General features: G+C 30.6%; 2 protein-coding genes across 2 annotated transcripts; both read left to right on the top strand.

Moving 5' to 3' along the window:
- Positions 1-14,291: 14,291 nt before the first annotated feature.
- On the top strand, positions 14,292-16,605 carry LOC139425451 (uncharacterized). The gene is made up of 3 exons (XM_087154317.1): positions 14,292-15,057; positions 15,140-15,516; positions 15,745-16,605. The coding sequence occupies exons 1-3, from the start codon at positions 14,292-14,294 to the stop codon at positions 16,603-16,605; spliced, it is 2,004 nt and encodes a 667-aa protein (XP_087010443.1).
- Positions 16,606-16,698: 93 nt separating this feature from the next.
- LOC139425450 (uncharacterized) lies at positions 16,699-18,283 on the top strand. The gene is made up of 3 exons (XM_087154329.1): positions 16,699-17,442; positions 17,627-17,756; positions 17,853-18,283. Exons 1-3 carry the CDS (start codon positions 16,699-16,701, stop codon positions 18,281-18,283), a joined length of 1,305 nt encoding a protein of 434 aa, XP_087010455.1.
- Positions 18,284-18,573: the final 290 nt, after the last annotated feature.

The following is an 18,573-nucleotide window of genomic DNA, read 5'->3' on the forward strand; positions in this document are numbered from 1 at the left end:
TTTCCCAATCTCTTTTAAGAAAATATAAATTTACCCAATAACTGCTCTTTTTATATTTTATTTTTACTTTCTTCTTGCAATACGAAATTATTTGAAATTTAATTTCGATGAATCAAATGAAAAAAGAATATTTTATTTCTTTTTATAAAAATTCCATATTTCGCTTCATTTATTTTATCAATCCTTTTGTGTCATTTTTTTCAACTAGTCTTAAATTTATTAAAAATTGGAGAATGGATATAAAATGAAGTAAAATTGTTTTGCCTACATCAAAGTTTATAATAATTGAGCGTCCCAAGTCATTTTTGTGACATTTTCAATTTATCGTTTGAATGCCTTTTGATAAAGAGTGCATAAAACAATTGATTCGGTGAATGCATATCACCATGAAGAATTGCACAATTAAGCTTAAAAATATGTTTTGCTTTCTAAACAATTAAATTATTTCTTTTATATATGCATGTTCGATGTTGCTCCGTTTGAGCAAAGTTTGGATAGATTTTCAATCTTTTCTTTTTAAAAGAAAACAGTTAAAGCATTAATTATAAATTAATTCGAAATAAGTATTCTAGTTACTTTTGTTCTAGTACTAGTTGCATTTTCAGCGAATACGAAAAAATCATTGAATTTTTGACTGAAAACATTTTGGATGTTTTAATTAATGGCATAATTTGTAAATAAAAAATAAAGTATGGTTGAGATGGATAATATGAAAACAGGATAACTATGAAATTCAAAACTTTTGCTGAAATTCAAAGAATATTGTATAAATGCATTTGAAATTTAGTGTTTTTAGAAGAGAGATTAGACGCAAAGACTTATATTTTTTAATGCGTCTTTATTATAATTAAATACAGAAAGTCAGAAACTTTACAGGTGTACAACGAATATGATATTTCAATTTGGTAAAAAGAGAAAATTTCAATACTTAATTTCTACTGATTTGAGGAATCAGTGTTCTGTATTTCCTATTTTCCAGCTGAGAATTTCAGACCAGTAAAATAGAAAATAGTAGTAATTATTATTATTAAGTTAAGAAAATAGTAGTAATTATTAAGTTAAAGCTACTTTAGTCAGAAGATTGTCCGTAACGTTTTCAAATAATCGAAACAAGTAGATCTTGAAATAAATGATTAAAAATGTTTCAAAGTGACCCCATGTCAATTTCTTAAGATAAGTAAACGTTCCAATACAATGAGAAATAAAGAAAGAGGTAGCAAAACATTTAATTAAAAAGTGTTTACGAGCTTTTAATTCAATTTGAAAAGAACCTATATGTTCTTTTCAATTTCTCATCTAAGAAAACACAGAAATTCGGTCTGAAGTGGCATTTTTATTAAATCTTTTCGCAGAAAAACAAGAACTTTCGAAATTCTTCAAACTATAAATTTTAGTTAGGATAAAAATTGTACTCAAAAGACTTTTCAATAACTGTGCATAAAAGGTTTCTTTCAAATATTATATAAGATTGAAGTCAATACGAAAACAACTTAAAACCAATTTTTACTGCCCAAAATTAGTTCTATTTTATTTTTGAGCATATGAGCGAGAGAGAGAGAAACAGAATGGCTGGAACACCCTCATTGGACAAATAAATATCATTTTTTTTTTATTTCCAATGAGCTGCACAATCGGTCTTGCCGATGAGCAGACCTTGTGCGTTCTCCAGAGGTGGACTAAAGTGCACTAGGAATTTAATTTTGTCGGAAATGCCAAGAGCCAATAAGGCACTCCAGGGATCTTTTACATGACGCATAATCATATAACATGGCCGCTGAGGATTTTCTGCATCCCGAAAATCCGGTGTCTGGACCGGGGATCGAACCCGCAGACTTGGGCTAACGAATAAGGGACTAACGAATAAATAAATAAATATCATATCATAAATACCAGATTTCTTCGGTTGTCATCAGCATGAAATAATTAAAACCTATAAATAAGTTTTCTAACAGTAAAATATATTTTTTCCCTGATAAATTTACATGCCTGCTACATTTATTTGTCGTCATTTTTAGCATGATCTAATAATACGTATACTTTTCAATTTGACTATAAAACCAAATAAAAAGACTAAAAGCGGCGTTTCTTTGTCTTAAAATAATACTGCAATACTACATTAATACGCAACGATTTTTTGGAAACATAGCCTTATTAACTGCTTCACAATTGGTTACTTGCACATCAAGAGGAAGCTAACCTATACTCACCCATGTGACCTATGACGTCAGCGCCATCAAAGCTTTTTCAGCAGAAATGGCGTATTAAAGTTGAGCTACGTTTCTCTACATTAGTTAGAATGTTAATTAACGCTAAATTAACTAAATACAGAGTTGTATCGCACATAAAATTTGTTGAAATATAATTCTTTCTCGTGTACCTAGCTATACTTAAATTAGATTCTTTATTTGCTTATGTATTTCATTGTAACAGTGATATATTTTTGTTTTGTGTACCCGTCAACTTCGATGCATAATTAATTTGTTTATGTTATTATTATTTTTTCATTCTTGCATTTGTGTTAAGTAAGAAATATATAGGGAAAGAATTGAAATCCTTGTGAGAGAATCTTTGGGAAAGAATTTAGAATGTGTCACTTAGCAGAACTGCAACTCGCAATAGAATGGAAAGAACAGTTGCTAACGTAAACTAATGCTACGTTTCAACAACCACTCAGGATCGAGATACCTACACTACGTCACTTGCAGATATCTCATTATTAAACAGTAAATGAGTTATTTTATTTTTGTCATAAACTTTGTAAAAACGATGCCCAGTCAACATATATGATTAAAATAATGAAAACAAAATTGTAAAACATTAAAAGGAATCAACTACTTGCGCTATTACTAACTAGCCTGCTTTGCGAATAACATTAAATGTCTTTTTTTTTTTAATAACCAAAAATTTATTTAAAAATATATTTTCAATATATGATAAAATAGCAACAGATGAAGTTACAACGGTAACTGAACAAAAAATTTGATTTAAAGCTTAGCTCAGTTCTTATTACATGAATTTATACTAAGAATGTCCTAGAATATCATAGCAAACAAATGACAAAATAAAAATTAATTTATATTTTAAAAAAACTTGCATAGCAAGATTTTTTGTAAACAAAAATTAAAAATGCGTAATTTTATTGAAAAACATGCACATTAATCTTTAGCATGAAATAAATTAAGTGCTAGCAACAAAGCATCAATATTTACATTTTTCCCATCAATTTTAAATTAATACCATTAGTTATTAAGTAATGCTTAGTAGCATTAATTAATAACTGTGACTAACTTAATGATAACTGTAACTAACTTAATTAAAGCATTAATTAATAGCATTAATTAATAATAATTAATAATGCTGTTTCACCAATTTTTAAATATAATTAGTTACTGCGAAAATATCTACTAAACATATAGTGCAGCAGTTGACAGTTCATTTAACATTTGTTTGCTAAACAACTCATGACTGAATTAACAGGTTAAAATATTTTAATTAATTATGCAAAATACACAATAAATTACGAAATTAGTTAAAACAACATTTATGGCAAACCACATTATTCTATTTGGCATTTTAAACATGCGCCACTCGTTTCAATAGTTTAATATACGCGTATTTAAGAGGTTCAAATTTTAGTAATGCAGTTTCACCAATTTTTAAATATAATTAGTTACTGTGCTGGAAATATCCACTGAACATACAGCGACATTCTATGTTCCACTCTCTGTTATTATCAGACAATTAATAGGAAAATCATGAAAAATCCAAATTTCAAGAAAATAAAAACAAAAAACTGTATAGAGAATTGGAGCAAAACAACTGTCTTAAAATGAGATAATATTTTGGGGAAAAATTTTATCATTTATTTATTTTTTCAATAAGCTGCGTTTCAGTTTCTTACAAAAAGAGCAATCATAACTCAAAGGGCGACTTTAAAAATGCAATTTCACTCAGTTGAAGAACCAAGTCATGTTTTTAAAGAAAACTAAAAATATATTAAAGAAAACTAAAAATATATACATATATTAACTGCAGCGAAATATTTTTTGCAGCTTCATTTTTAAAAAAAGGTAACCCTTTTGAATTTTCATAAAAATACTCATACTATGGGATTATTTTTCTTTTTAAGTAAACACACGAAAACGTGCCTTGCTTGAATAAACAAATAAAAGAGCTGCTTGCATCCAATAGGCATTTGTTATTTTTGCACGAAAAATTATACAATTGCTTCTTACCCATTTTTGGTTTTTTTAACAAAAAACTATAATTCTAGTTACAAAATCCGAAATATAGGTTAGGTATTGAAGCCATTTACTTGGTAATTTTTCCGTTCGTATGGAAACGGTATACCGAAAATTCTGATTTTCAAAATTATAGTTCTTACTCTCACATATTTAATAAAAATGGATGCTTTTTATAATTATAATAATTAAATATAATGTTAATTGATGCTTTTTAAAACATACTAAATATACAAATATTGGAACAAAATTACCAACTGTAGGTACTGTTGAAATAGGCTTTTGTAACCCACCGAAAGGGACAAGTACCGGAGAAAATTGCTGATTATTTAAATTTCTGGTGGATTGTCGGCAAATTGACCTTGAGAAAATATCATATGGCAAATGATACTGAAGTAATTGATCTATATTTGTTTCTGGGATGAACTTCTAGAAACTAGTTTTACTTAATCTGCTTAAATAAAGCCAAAGGGAAAAACGATAAATAATAAAAATAATAATAATAAATGAAATTATTTTAGCTTTCTTTAAGTTCGTTTATGGTTTCGTAGTGTTGATTAATTCTTTGAATATTTACTTTTTTACATTCCATACGAAGAACGAACAATCATCTAGAAGTTATAATAAAAAGATTTAAAACTTCTATAAATAAATAAATGCTAAATTTTAAAACTAGATCATTCAAACTGTTGTATAGAAACGGTAAAATATATAACACTAAAAGTGATTTTTGCAATATTTTATTTATTGCATGAAATATACCGAATGATTGCAGAATAAAATTAAAAGATAGAAGTTCAGAAGCGACAGTTAAAAATGTTTGTAAAAATATAGAAAGATAAATAAAAATCACTGATAAATTACTTATATTCTTGTTTAACCGCATATAACGGAAAACATCAATTTTTAAAAGGGGATTTCCTTTAAGTATTTTAATGTACTGAACAGTGCTCAAAAAAGGAGCACTCTAACTAACTTTTGATCTATTATTGTGATATTCACATAGTTGGACTTGATCTTAATGATGCACGTGGGTGGTCCCAAATGTGCTAATTAATTGGTGTAGACAGTATTGTTAGGGATTGTTACGGATACTAAAACACACACTTTCTCTTAATAAATATAATTTTTTTCGATGGATTTGGATTCCTGACCTTTATTTGGGGGGGGGGGGATTGGATAGCCGCAATCTAGAATATATGGTCCTAATAGTTTGGTGTTGAAAGTTTAGACTCCTTACTATTAACTTTACTCGTTATTCCCCAAAAACTTTGGTAATTCCATGAAAAAAAAATAATTTTTAATAATTTTTTTATAATAATTTATGCAAAAAAATGGAAAAATGAATTTTACGAATGAATAATTTTTAGATGAGTTAAAAGACTTGTAATTTAAATGGCTAATAGTTTTCGAGAAATCGGTCGAATATTTTCCGAGAAATCTGATTTTACATACTTTTTATTTATTTTTAATTAATACTGCTTTTGCACACAACAAAGTTAAAATTTGTTCGAAATACAACACCCTGGCCTAGTTATTATATCTATACAATTTTTTTAATACTCAGAATAGTATTATTATCAATAACTCCTGTCAAAATAGGGATGGATAGTTTAAAAATAATTATACATCTCACAATAATGCACTTATTTCACATTATATTTTTGTACAGGGATTAATGATCTATCTTAATTGATTTGAACCTTTTAATGACAAAGATACGGGCCAAAAGCAAACTAAACTTTTAATCCGATATAAGCTTTCTGTGATTCCAACACGGAAGTAAGAACAATTTTATTTGAAATATAATAAATTCTCAACGAAATCATTTTATAATGAGATCCGCAATTCAATTTTCCCAGACCAAAGAACAGGTTTACAAATATATTTAGCAATTTAAAATAACAATATTCCGCATGAATTATTTTATATTACTGCATTAAATTTCCTATTTCAAACTTCACGAGTTATTAAATTTTACGAGTCAATAAATTCAATATATTTCCCTTTTGAAATAAAATTTATCCTCTGTATTATATAAAGCACTAATGCGTAGATTGTCACAAATACCGATGGAATTTCTTTTCTGGCTTTGGCAACTAAAATCTGAAGCAACTCAACAATAAGTTTGGCAGAAACGATGAGTTAAGCAGTGAAGGGTTAAAAGCAAACAGTTTCTGTATGCCTAGAATCGCTTCAATACTTTTGTTGATCTTCAGTTTATCAATTTACGTAGGTTCCATAAAAATTTAAAAATATATTTTAGTTTTAATGATGTTTGTAATTAATGCAGGAGAGAGATCAACAAAGCACAGAGATTCGTTGTAATTATGCTTATTAATGTGCGCAACTATATATAATTTAGGGTTATATTTTAGTAATTAACACAGGAGGACCCTGACTGAGATGTATTTTATCAACGTTTATAAACACGATACTCATTGATCAAAGCTTTTTTTTCTTTATCCTACCACCATTCTAACTTATTTTACCACGATGCATTCTTTCATGTTCTTGACTCTTGATCTTTTCTTTGGTTTTCTTACATTTTACAAGTTTATAATAAAACAGGGTGTAATACTGTAGTGCCTCTTAACACCGAAATATATATTTATTTATCTATTGAAATGCTGTGAATTGTATGTTTCAAAAGACAATGCTAATAAACTGAATGATGTTTCATAATTAAATTATAAATCAAAGGTTTCATATAAAGTCTATTATGTACATGTTTTAAAAAGAGTACAACATGCAAAACAGCTTACTAAAATACACATATATACAATAGGGGAGAAGAGCGAGCTCCTTGAGTTACTAAAGCAATTTCAACGATTGGCTAGGGCAATTGATTTGAGCTCCCTGGTTAACTCATTTACTTATTTAATCAAATATTGAAAAACCTGTACTAATGCCAAGTATGTGCGAACATTCAATTTCCGTTAAATTAGAAAGATATTTTCCATGAATTGCAACCGAAACGTTCATGAGTTTTAAAAAAAAACTTTTAAATGTTACTTTAATAAAAACTACTTTAGAATCTTTCAACTTCTCAATTATTACAAAATATGCAATTTTGCTTGTAACGCAAATGAAGCATAACTCAAATCGAAAAGTTCTCCTTGAAAGGAGGTTATCTTCATGCTTAATTCAACTAGTTCTTTTGCCTTATGTGATTTATTTGCTTTGTTATGCATATTCATATTTGCCCTGAATCACAAGTTTCCAAAGTTAAACATTAAGCGACGCATATTTTAAATCTATCTGTAATTCAGCGTTGGTAATATATTAAATTAAAAGCATTTTTTTAATTAAAAGTGTAATTGACATGCTTTGTGTACACTGTTAAAATTTTCATTCTAAGATTATGGTAAAATAACAGGCAGCAGTCTATCTGATTTACCGTTAAATTTACAGCAAGGAACATTATTTTTCCTTTACGGTTACATTATTTTTCCTAAACCTTTCACAATGTTTTTCTGTCTACAGTTGTCTTTTAATCTGCCATTTGAAACATAAACGAAAAACTTCTTTGTTAATAATATTAATTAAGACTTTTATTTAGTAAACATATAATAAAAATTTATTAAATTGATGTTCAGAGTATATTTCTAATGAAATTTGACTTCAGGATAATAATGGACATATAGATATCATTTTCATTTTATGCATTTTAAAAACAATTTTTGACATGTAAGAACTTCCTTCGGTTTCACGCTTTGGCAAAAATTCATACAATTTTTGAGGTTTGAATAGTTAAGATTCAATAATTAAAGTGACGTTCTGGAGAAAGCGTATACTAAATTTTTTGAAATATCCGCACCAGTCTAAACTATTTTATTCTTTGGAATACACTGATTTTTAACAACAGATTTGAATAAAAATCGAATAGTTAGTCATATTAATCAACCCTCGTTTTTACTGCATTTATTCCTTAAGTTTATCTAAGATAAAAATGCATAAAGTCTTTGGAGAAATTGAAAGTTTCTAAACTCTCTAAGGACTTTTTTAGTTTGACTTCATTTGCGATGTTGACTTAAATTTTCCACTAGAAAAAATGCAGTGTTATTTGAGGCTGAAAAAGGAATTCAATCATAGTAAAGTATAAAAAAATTACTCGGTGAATTTAAATTGTAAGGTATTTGCGAAAAAAAGTATTTTTATGTATTTTACACGCTTTCTTTGAGCTTTTAAGGGATTCTAAAACTCTCACTTATAGTTGCTAGATAAGAAACTTAAACTTGATTACATAGTTTTTTAAAATAAATAGAAGTTAATAAAGCATGAAAAAAAGATTTGTAAATTTGGCTAAACTCGCTTTCAAATGAAAAATACAGTACACTTAAATGATGATACCTAAACAACGTGAATGCAGAACTAAAATAAACGATTGGCTACAGTATGTTCGTTTTACTGCCATTATTTGTTCTTTATTTACGGAAAATTTAGTCACGAAGAACTTTTCGTGCAATTAATGAAGTAAAATTTACCGTACAGAAATATTTTAGTAATGGGATTTTTTAACAGATGTGTTTTACTACATCTTAAGTCTTATTCGACAATCAGCAAAATTTTTAGCATCGCTTGTGATACTTGAAATTATTATTGCACTTCGTTATCGCTTTCTAAAGCTTTTCACACTACCCTCTGCATTGTATTTACACCCTTGTGCAAATTAATTGAAACAAACTCAATAAATTCAGAAAACTAAGAGAAAATGCTATTTTATTTAAATTTATACAAGCTCAAAAATTTTTAGTACATAATATGATCTCCACGACACTTTATTAACATTTGGACACGATTCGGCATGGATTCCACTAATTTTTTACAGTCATTTATAATATTTGTGTCCTTGTACCACACATGAATTAACGCCGTGATTAGCTTCTCCATAGTTGTACAGTCCATATTTAATAGGCGATTCTTGCATATGGCCCAGAGATTCTCAATAAGGTTGATATCCGGAGAGTTCCCTGGCCATTCCAATGTCTCAATTTGATTCTCAAACATGAATTTCTTGACAATTTTGGACGTATGGCAATGAGCTAAATCCTGTTGAAAAATCCCTGTTCCATCAGGGTATCGTTTCTTCAACTCTGGAACAACTTTTTTACCCAGAATAGTAATGTACTGCTCAGAACGCATCATACCGTCAATAGGCTGCAAAGGTCCAACCCCATTGCAACCGAAACAACCCCAAAACATCTTCTTTAAAAAACACGAGAAAAAAAGTTTGTTTCTATTAATTTGCACAAGGGTGTACATTGTGATTTATTATCACTTCCATTTATTACGATTTTCAACTGTGATCTTAACATTTACCCCAATTTAATACGTGATGTTCTGAACTGCATTTAATCTCTCTGAATGAAATTCAACTAATGAATTCTAAGGAGGAAACAGCCTGACACTGCAGAGATACATTTTCTGGCAAAATTATCGTGTGGTATGGTAACGAAATTCCTGGTAAAACAGTCAGAAAAACATAAAGACAAAGCTAAAAAGACAAAACTAAAAAAAGACAAAACTAAAAAATAAATTTAACCTAATAAATGGTTTTCATGCCATCTACTAAGGTATCATTGTAAAATTAACAAATTTTACTACATTTACTTAAATTTTATCACATATCATAATTTTATTTTTAATTTTACTAAAATAATTACCTAGATTTTTGGTATTTCCATAGAACCGGAAGCGCGGTAAATGTTAGAATAGTATGGTATTTTCGGCTATATTTTTTCTCTCATTGTGAAATAACGAGAAATACATTTGTAACACTTTAATTTTAAGAGCATGTATGCCAGTACCTGACAAAAATATTTGAAAAGAAAAATTTTAAATGAAAAGAAATAAATATGCGATTACATAGTTACGTTACTTTCTTATGTCAGGTATTGATTTGATTTTCTTTGTGTTAATAAATATCCTAAAACTCTAAACATAGAAATTCCTTTTCAGTTTTTATTTGTATAGTAACTCGTATATTTCTTAATTTATAACTATTTTAAATCAGATGCATGGCTTGCCAAAACTGACTATTTTAATAGTTGGATTTCCGTCTTGCATACTTACAATTTTAAATTATATTCCATTTTCTTTTTTTTTTAAATATGAAAAATATTTATGAAACAATCTATCTGTACGCCTACTGCAAAATGGTTTCATTTTATGACAATCTTTATTTCACAGCTGTTAAAAAAAAACAAAGCAACCGGGAAATTTTAGAAATGCTTTTGAATTATTCATGAAACATTTTTATGCTAATGAGCTTTTGACCTAAATATATTTTATGTCACGTCTTTTAAAGGGTGAAAAAAATATTGAGACTCATATTTTGGTAGTGTTGTGATAAGTGAAAAAGACATTTATCAGCATTAAACTATTTTATTTTATGTAAACGATTATGATCGTGTAATATTTCTTACTAGAGCTAGCATTATGTTTAGCTTTGAAAATTGAACTGTTGAAGAATATATTTAAAATAATAAGTAATATGTATTCAATAAATACTCTTTATCAACTGCAGATTTAAATACAACTAGAAGCCCCCGACCCCCGAACATTTCTATTCGATCTCTTATGGTTTGCTTTGCTTTACATGGTATGCTCGCTTTGCTTGCTACTAAATTAATAAGCTAGAGCTCTAAGCTTGCAATTAATTTGAAATGTGTTCTAGCGTGAAATCTTAAGAATTTGAATCAATTATTATGAGAAGAAAGAGCTTTTGACTATGCCAAACTTCCTCTACTAAAAGGTAACCCAAGATTGAATCGAGTTACCATGTTTTATAAACTAGTGAATTGACATAATATTCATAGTGGTAGTTATGTCACAATACTCCTCCACCAGAATTTAAACAGGGATAGAGTTTGATGAACGGATACTACTAGTTGCTGTACCTGCAAAAAACAGAGATGTATTAAGTTCACCGGATGCTGAGCCCTTTAGGTGAAAACTGTTTTAAGTTCACCGAGTTTTGAGTGCTTGTCATGAGAGTTGCACTAAGTTCACGGTTATGCGTGTGATACCCTCTGTGTTGTTATTAGCAGCAGAATGCGTGCAGGATCTCGTTGTGTATAAATGAGACTGAGAAACAACAGCGTGAGGAGGACGATGTAGCGTATCAAGCTATATTAAAGAAGTGTTCAATTTTTTTATAAAACTTTTATTTGCAAACAACACAAACAGTAACAAATATGAATTACCCGTAACGGGATAGTGAAAAGATCATAAAACAGCAAGAAAAACCCGTAACGGTATATAAGGAAACTCACCCGTAGCGGGATAGATAAAATATTATAAAACAACTAGATAAAGTGCCCGTAACGGGATATATGAAAACTCAAATTCCACACAAAACTAATTTTAGAAAATCAACAACTTTCTGGTGTTCTAATTTTATCGTCTGCTTTTATTATTTAAATTTATCTTTTTATGTGTTTATTTTATTTATGCTTTTGCCAGCCCTTTAGTTTTTAATATTTTTACTTTTATTCATGCTTTTGCAAACCAATTATCTTTCTTATATTTTTAGACTTTATAACGATAACGCAATCACAGGTAGCAAGTCAACTGTTCAATGTGGACCATCCATTGAAGTAGGCGTTATTTTCAAAATAGGCGAGTTCATATCACGTCTGTAGGTCACCAGTGAAGGGATAGTGGTTATCTGAAATATCAATAATCTTCTATTGAAAAGTACCCCAAGATAGAATAGAGTTAGCATGTTTACTAATGAATTGATATTTAATAATCGTAGTTGTAGTTACGGCAGAATTAAAATCTTCTAATTCTTCTGTGGACGAATTAAAGTTTTTATTCAATAATAATTTATTGAAATGAAAAATTTAAACTAAAATAAATGACAATAATAGAAAAACTTGCAGGAACAAAACACTAGCACGTCTCCTACGCATTCTTTCAATGTTACGTCTTTCATTAGTGTCCTCAACACTTCTCTTCTGCTCTTCGAGTACGTTTTGGTGTTTTAAACGCGTTACATAATACGTGTTACAGCACCACAAGTATTGATTTCTCAATTACTAATAAAAATAATAAAATTGCCGTTGAATGTGTATAAAATGTGCACTGAATAGAATTAAAATATAAGATAGAACAAACTATTCACTTTTAACATTTTGGTTCAGTTTTCATACTTTTGGCAGCTTAAAAACTTGATATTTCAACTCCATGTTGCCAACGCAAAAAAGAAATGAGGACTTTCTTTATCCCCGTGTAAGATAAATATAGATAAAGATTTGAAGAACAATGTTGCAAGTATAGATCTCATTTGTTTTGTTACATTACGAAAAACTAAAGTAGAATACCCTTTTACAAAAGATGTCTGCATATGAAAAATACCTTTCTACCAAATTTCCTTCTATTACCTTCTACTTAAGCTTTAAAACAGCACTGTGCTTTATTTTCCGATTCAAAGATCATTTTTTTATATTATTAAGGAGATTTCAAAAATTTACTTAGCTACCGAACGCTCTCGTATGTAAGAATGCAAGTTGTCTTGACTTTTTTTATAATTCCAATAACAGATGGCGCCACTGGTACTGTTAATCAAGAAAGATTTTGTTTTGTTATTTTTTCTTCCCCTTTTCAGTTTCAGTTTAGATTAAAGTCATTATGCTGGTAAGATGAGTAATATTTTATGTTTGGCAATATGGCCATTGAAATTTCAATTACTCATTTATAATTCAATGAAAAATATTTCTATGTTATGTACAAATCATGCTGTGTTAAATCAATCAAAGAAATAAAAGTAAATGTTGTGCTAAGTTTTCATTATTTTCATTTTCCCACATTGTATTAGTTTCTATAAATTTAATGATATTCTACTTAATTTTTATGATTTTTCCTTTATATAAGTTTATGATTTATTTAAGGTTCATTCCATTTCAATTAAGAGAGTTAGATAAAAGTATTTTATATTGCTCTAGTTAATATTGTTTTTTTTTATCTTATTTTCGGTCCGTCGATAAATCTTTGATCTTAAATATTGTATTTTGTAATTATAATGGAAACTTTAAAGAAAAGACGTAGTATTTTGAAAGGTAAAGTGAAGCGTATAAACAATATTCTGAAACCGAAATTTATGTCTGGGGAAATAGAAAGAGCGGAATTAGATGTTTTTTCGGCTCAAATAAATGAAATATGGGTGGAGCTTAATGAGATTCATACGGAAATTATCGTTTCTTTCAAGAATGAGGAAGAGGCAAGCAGTATGAAAGAATTTGATGATTTGGCATCTAATATTGATACATTGCGAATTAATATTGCGCGGGAACTGTCGGAATTGAAATCAAAAGTAAACAACACTAATAATGGCGGCGTTTCTCCAGATGAATCGAACCCGAAACTAAATGAATCTTGTTTAAAGTTGCCCAAATTCGAGTTACCGAGTTTTTATGGAGATTTCAATAACTGGATGTCATTTAAAGAATTGTTTTTGAGTTCCATAGATAAAAATCCAGAATTAACAGAACTTCAAAAATTTCAATATTTGTTTGCTAGTTTACAGGGCGCTGCACACAAGCTTATTTCAGGATTTTCGCTCACAGATGAAAATTAAAGCATGCTTGGCAGACTCTAGTTGCGAGATATGATAATAAACGTGAATTAGCGTTCGCGCAAATTTCAAAACTATTTAATCTAAAGACAATTAAGTCTAATTCTGCGGCTTCGATATTTGAAATTTTAAATACGTGTAATAAAGTTATTCGAATTCTTTCAACTTTAAAGTTAGAAGTTAATCCTATTGTAGATGTTATTTTAATATTTTTTATTTTGGGAAAACTAGATGATACACTAAGGCAAAGATGGGAATTATCTTTAACTAATCAAGATATTCCAACATTTTTAGAATTGGCTAAATTTCTTGAGCAACAAGCAGAAAGTATTTCAAATCAAACAGAATGCAAGCCAAGGGTTCTTCCTAAAAAGGCTTTTGAAAATAATGTGGTAGTAAACAAAACAGAAAATTTATGCAATATTTGTAATGAAAATCATTCAATTGTTAATTGCCCCATGTATAATAAGATGTCTGTTGATGACAGGTGGAAAGTAGTTAAATCTAAAAAGCTGTGTATAAATTGTTTACGAAAATTTCATATGGCAAATAAATGCCGTTTTACTAACACCTGTAAGGCATGTCATAGAAAACATCATACTTCATTGCATAGATTTTATTCTAATTCTGAAGAACCTAATGTAAGCAATACAGTTTGCTATTCTAATTCAAATTTAGATAATGCCGATTCTGAAAATGTCCCTACAGTGAGGGAAAACATTCAACTTAGCACAACTTGTCTAAATTCTAATAGCGTAGATAGTAATACTCTTTTGTCAACCGCTTTGATAAAGGTAAAAAATGTAGAGGGTAATTTAATTACATGCAGAGCATTGATTAATAATGGCTCTCAGAAATGCCTCATAAGTAAAAGGTGTGAAACTTTATTGCAATTAACAGAGACTGTCTCAAATAAAACAATATCTGCTATAAATAATAAAATGATTGAGACAAATCTTAATGAAGTTATTTTAGAGTTCAAACCTCATTTTAATGAAAATAGAGAATTTAATTGCACTGCACTAGTTGTAAATAAAATCACAAGTGATTTGCCAAATTTTAAATTTGACTCTGGTTATTGGCCACACCTTCAAGGACTTAAACTTGCCGATCCTGCATTTTTTATTGCAAGCCCAATTGACATTTTACTAGGTGCAGATATGTATGCCGAAATGCTATTAGGTCAACTTATTTCTGGAAAAAAGGGTACACCAGTTGCCATAAATTCTCATTTGGGTTGGTTAGTGTCCGGAAGAATTTATTGCTGACGCTAAACACGAAAAGGATGCTGTGAACTGCCACCTAGTTGCTACTTTAGAAAGTCAATTGAGAGCTTTTTGGGAACTTGAATCGATTCCCCAAACTGAGTTGAGAACCAAAGATGAGGCTGATTGCGAAAGTTTTTATGATAGCACAGTCACTTGGAGTTCAGGTCGTTACACTGTGAGATTACCATTTAAGTCTCATAATAATTTTGGCAAATCTGCCTCACAAGCTCTTAAGAGATTTAATTACCTTGAAGCTAAATTAAGTAAAAACAATTCTCTTAGAGAACAATACTCGAAATTTATGCTAGAGTACCTTCAGTTAGGACACATGGAACTTGTTCCCCTTGATGAGATTGACAAAGAGAAATCATTCTACCTCCCCCATCATTTTGTCATAAAGGAAGATAGTTCGACTACTAAACTAAGAGTAGTCTTTGATGCGTCCGCTAAAGACTCATGGAAATTCTCTAAATAGTGTACTGTTTTTAGGCCCTCGTTTGCAGCCAGAGCTCTTTTCAATTTTATTGAAATTTAGATATTTCAAGATAGCAATCAGCGGGGACATTGAGAAAATGTATCGCCAATTCGAATGAACTATGAAGATAGCGATTTTCAGAGAATTCTTTAGAGATTTAACCCTGATGACGATTTACAGATTTACAGATTGCTTACAGTGACTTATGGGACAGCCTGGACTCCCTTTCTTGCGGTACGAACCTTAAAACAGTTAGCCAACGATGAAGAAGTTTGTTTTCCGGAGGCTTCAAAGGTATTAAAGGATGAATTTTACGTAGACGATTTACTCTCAGGGGCCGATTCTATTGCAGAAGCTAAACAACTTGTGACTAATCTCAATGCACTTCTAGAGAGAGGAGGATTTAATTTGAGGAAATGGGCTTCCAATTGTCCAGAAGTTCTTAACAATATCCCTGACCATGCTCTTGCTTGTCGAGACATTTCTATTAAAGAAAACCAGTCTCATAAGATTTTAGGACTGTTTTGGAACTTTAAGGAAGATACATTTCAAGTTAATATTTCACAGCCAGGTGAAGTTCTATCAAAAACAAATCTCCTCTCAGTCATCGCAAAGATTTATGACCCCCTAGGCTTCTTGTCTCCAACTACTATTGTCTTAAAAATAATGCTACAAAATCTTTGGAAAAATAATTTGCCTTGGGATGAACCTATTCCCGAAGAAGTAGATAAGACTTGGAAAACATTTCATTCGGAAATGGAGCAACTTAGAGACATAAAAAGCAAACGACGATTAATGCCAGCTGACACTCCAGCTAAATGCGTTCAACTCCATGACTTTTGTGATGCTTCTATTAAAGCATATTCAGCAGTTTTCTATATTCGTTCTGTGCATGACAACGAAGTCACTGTCAACATAGTGACTGCTAAAACAAGGGTAGCTCCATTAAAAGCAATTTCACTTCCACGTCTGGAATTATGCGCTGCCCATCTACTATTTAAACTGTTTGATACAATTTCAAGATCGATAAATAAATTATGAGATCAAGTTTTCCTTTGGACTGATTGAGAAATAGTACTTAGCTGGATACGATCAGATTCATTAAAGGATCAATTTGTCAGAAATAGAGTAGCCATGATCACATCTTTAACAGCATCAATAACTTGGAATCACGTCTCTGGTCATTCGAATCCTGCCGACTGCGCCTATCGAGGAATTTTTCCAAGGAAGCTTATGAACTTGGAACTTTGGTGGCAAGGCTCGGAGTGGCTATCTAATGCAAATTCAGCATTCACCGAAGAGGTTAAGCCAAACTCTGTTCACACTTCCATCCCTGACACTCTAATACATGCCTCAGCAGTTGAAAGTAATTCGATGCAAGAGTTAACTCAAAAATATTCATCATTCAGCAAATTAATAAGAGTGATTGCTTGGTGTAAAAGATTCGTGTTCAACTCGAGAAATTCGGAAAATCGGATAAACGGTTGTCTTCACGTTTGTGAACTGGATAATGCTCTTATCACAATTATTAAAGAAATTCAAAGTGTGGAATTCAGTGCTGAAATTAAGTCAATCAAAAATAAAGGCTGTGTTCCAGTAAACTCTAAAATCATAACCCTTTCACCTTTTCTAGACTCTGACAAGGTCTTAAGAATTGGTGGGAGACTCAAGAATTCGAATCTGTCACTATCGGCTAAGCATCCTATTCTTTTACCGAGAAGTCATCATGTTCTCAAGCTCCTTATAGAATATTATCATAAGCTTTCGTTACATTCTGGCATTTCTGTAGTTTTATCTTTAATTCGGCAAAAATTTTGGTTTCCAGCTGGGAGAAACACAGTGAGAAAAATCCTCAGAGACTGTACAACTTGTTTAAAGGTAAATGCTGTTTCTTCAAGCCAGCTCATGGCCGATTTGCCTCGTGACCGAGTTATTCCATCTAAACCTTTCCAACGTTGTTGGGCTGGACTTTGCAGGTCCAATTTCAGCCAAACCAAATTTACCTAGATCTAAAGTCACTTTAAAGTCGTACATTGCACTTTTCATTTGTTTTACTACGAAGGCTGTCCACTTGGAACTTGTCTCTGATTTGTCAACAGAAGCCTTTTTAGCATCCTTTCGTCGATTTACTGCTAGACGATGGTTGCCATCTGATGTATACAGTGATAATGCCACAAATTTTAAAGGAGCCAGTAACTATTTGTAGTCTCTGTACAAAATTGTTTGAGACAATTCAGTCCAAGATTTTTCCAGCAACCTTCAAATCTCTTGGCACTTTATTCCTCCAGCAACACCTCATTTTGGCGGACTCTGGGAGTCTAATATTAAATCAACCAAGAGACACCTGCTGAAAGTATGCTGCTCAGCTACACTGAATTTCGAAGAACTGGCTACGCTCTTGTGTCAAGTTGAGGCTTGCCTCAATTCTCAACCGTTATGTCCATTAACCTCAGAAATTAGTGATCTAGAGGCTCTTACCCCTGGACATTTTATTGTGGGTGCTCCACTTCTTTCATTGTCTGAGAGAGACCCATCACCATCCATGTGTCTCAAGTCTAGATGGTCTTTAATTCAAAAACTTCGTACTCAATTTTGGATCAAATGGAGTAAAGATTATCTCCAAACTCTACAAGCAAAGTCTAAATGGACTGTTTCTGGCTCAGAGTTTAATGTTGGAGATTTAGTTCTTCTAAAAATGACAATGTCCCACCTCCATTAAAGTGGACTCTTGCACGAGTTGTGCAAGTATTTCCTGGAAACGATGGTATTATTAGGGTTGTTAAATTAAGAACAGCTCATAGAGAAATCACCAGGCCTATCTGTAAAGTATGTCCATTGATAAAAAAATGACATTTCCACCTCCTTGGGTGGCAGGATGTCTTGACTTTTTTTATAATTCCAATAACAGATGGCGCCACTGGTATTGTTAATCAAGAAAGATTTTGTTTTGTTATTTTTTTCTTCCCTTTTTCAGTTTCAGTTTAGATTTAAGTCATTATGTTGGTAAGA

This window comes from Parasteatoda tepidariorum, chromosome 1, assembly GCF_982258835.1.
Source record: "Parasteatoda tepidariorum strain Cologne lab strain chromosome 1, Ptep-v5.0, whole genome shotgun sequence".
Classification (NCBI taxonomy): domain Eukaryota; kingdom Metazoa; phylum Arthropoda; class Arachnida; order Araneae; family Theridiidae; genus Parasteatoda; species Parasteatoda tepidariorum.

What these genes read in the sequence shown, in the direction of transcription:
- LOC139425451 (XM_087154317.1), top strand. Translation starts at nt 14,292, where the DNA reads ATGTCTGTTGATGACAGGTGGAAAGTAGTTAAATCTAAAAAGCTGTGT. An exon ending in TGCCATAAATTCTCATTTGG is followed by an intron (nt 15,058 to 15,139) that starts GTTGGTTAGTGT and finishes TTGCTACTTTAG; the next exon opens with AAAGTCAATTGAGAGCTTTT. An exon ending in GTTCGACTACTAAACTAAGA is followed by an intron (nt 15,517 to 15,744) that starts GTAGTCTTTGAT and finishes GACGATTTACAG; the next exon opens with ATTTACAGATTGCTTACAGT.
- LOC139425450 (XM_087154329.1), top strand. Translation starts at nt 16,699, where the DNA reads ATGATCACATCTTTAACAGCATCAATAACTTGGAATCACGTCTCTGGT. An exon ending in ACTGTACAACTTGTTTAAAG is followed by an intron (nt 17,443 to 17,626) that starts GTAAATGCTGTT and finishes TTTACTACGAAG; the next exon opens with GCTGTCCACTTGGAACTTGT. An exon ending in CACAAATTTTAAAGGAGCCA is followed by an intron (nt 17,757 to 17,852) that starts GTAACTATTTGT and finishes TTATTCCTCCAG; the next exon opens with CAACACCTCATTTTGGCGGA.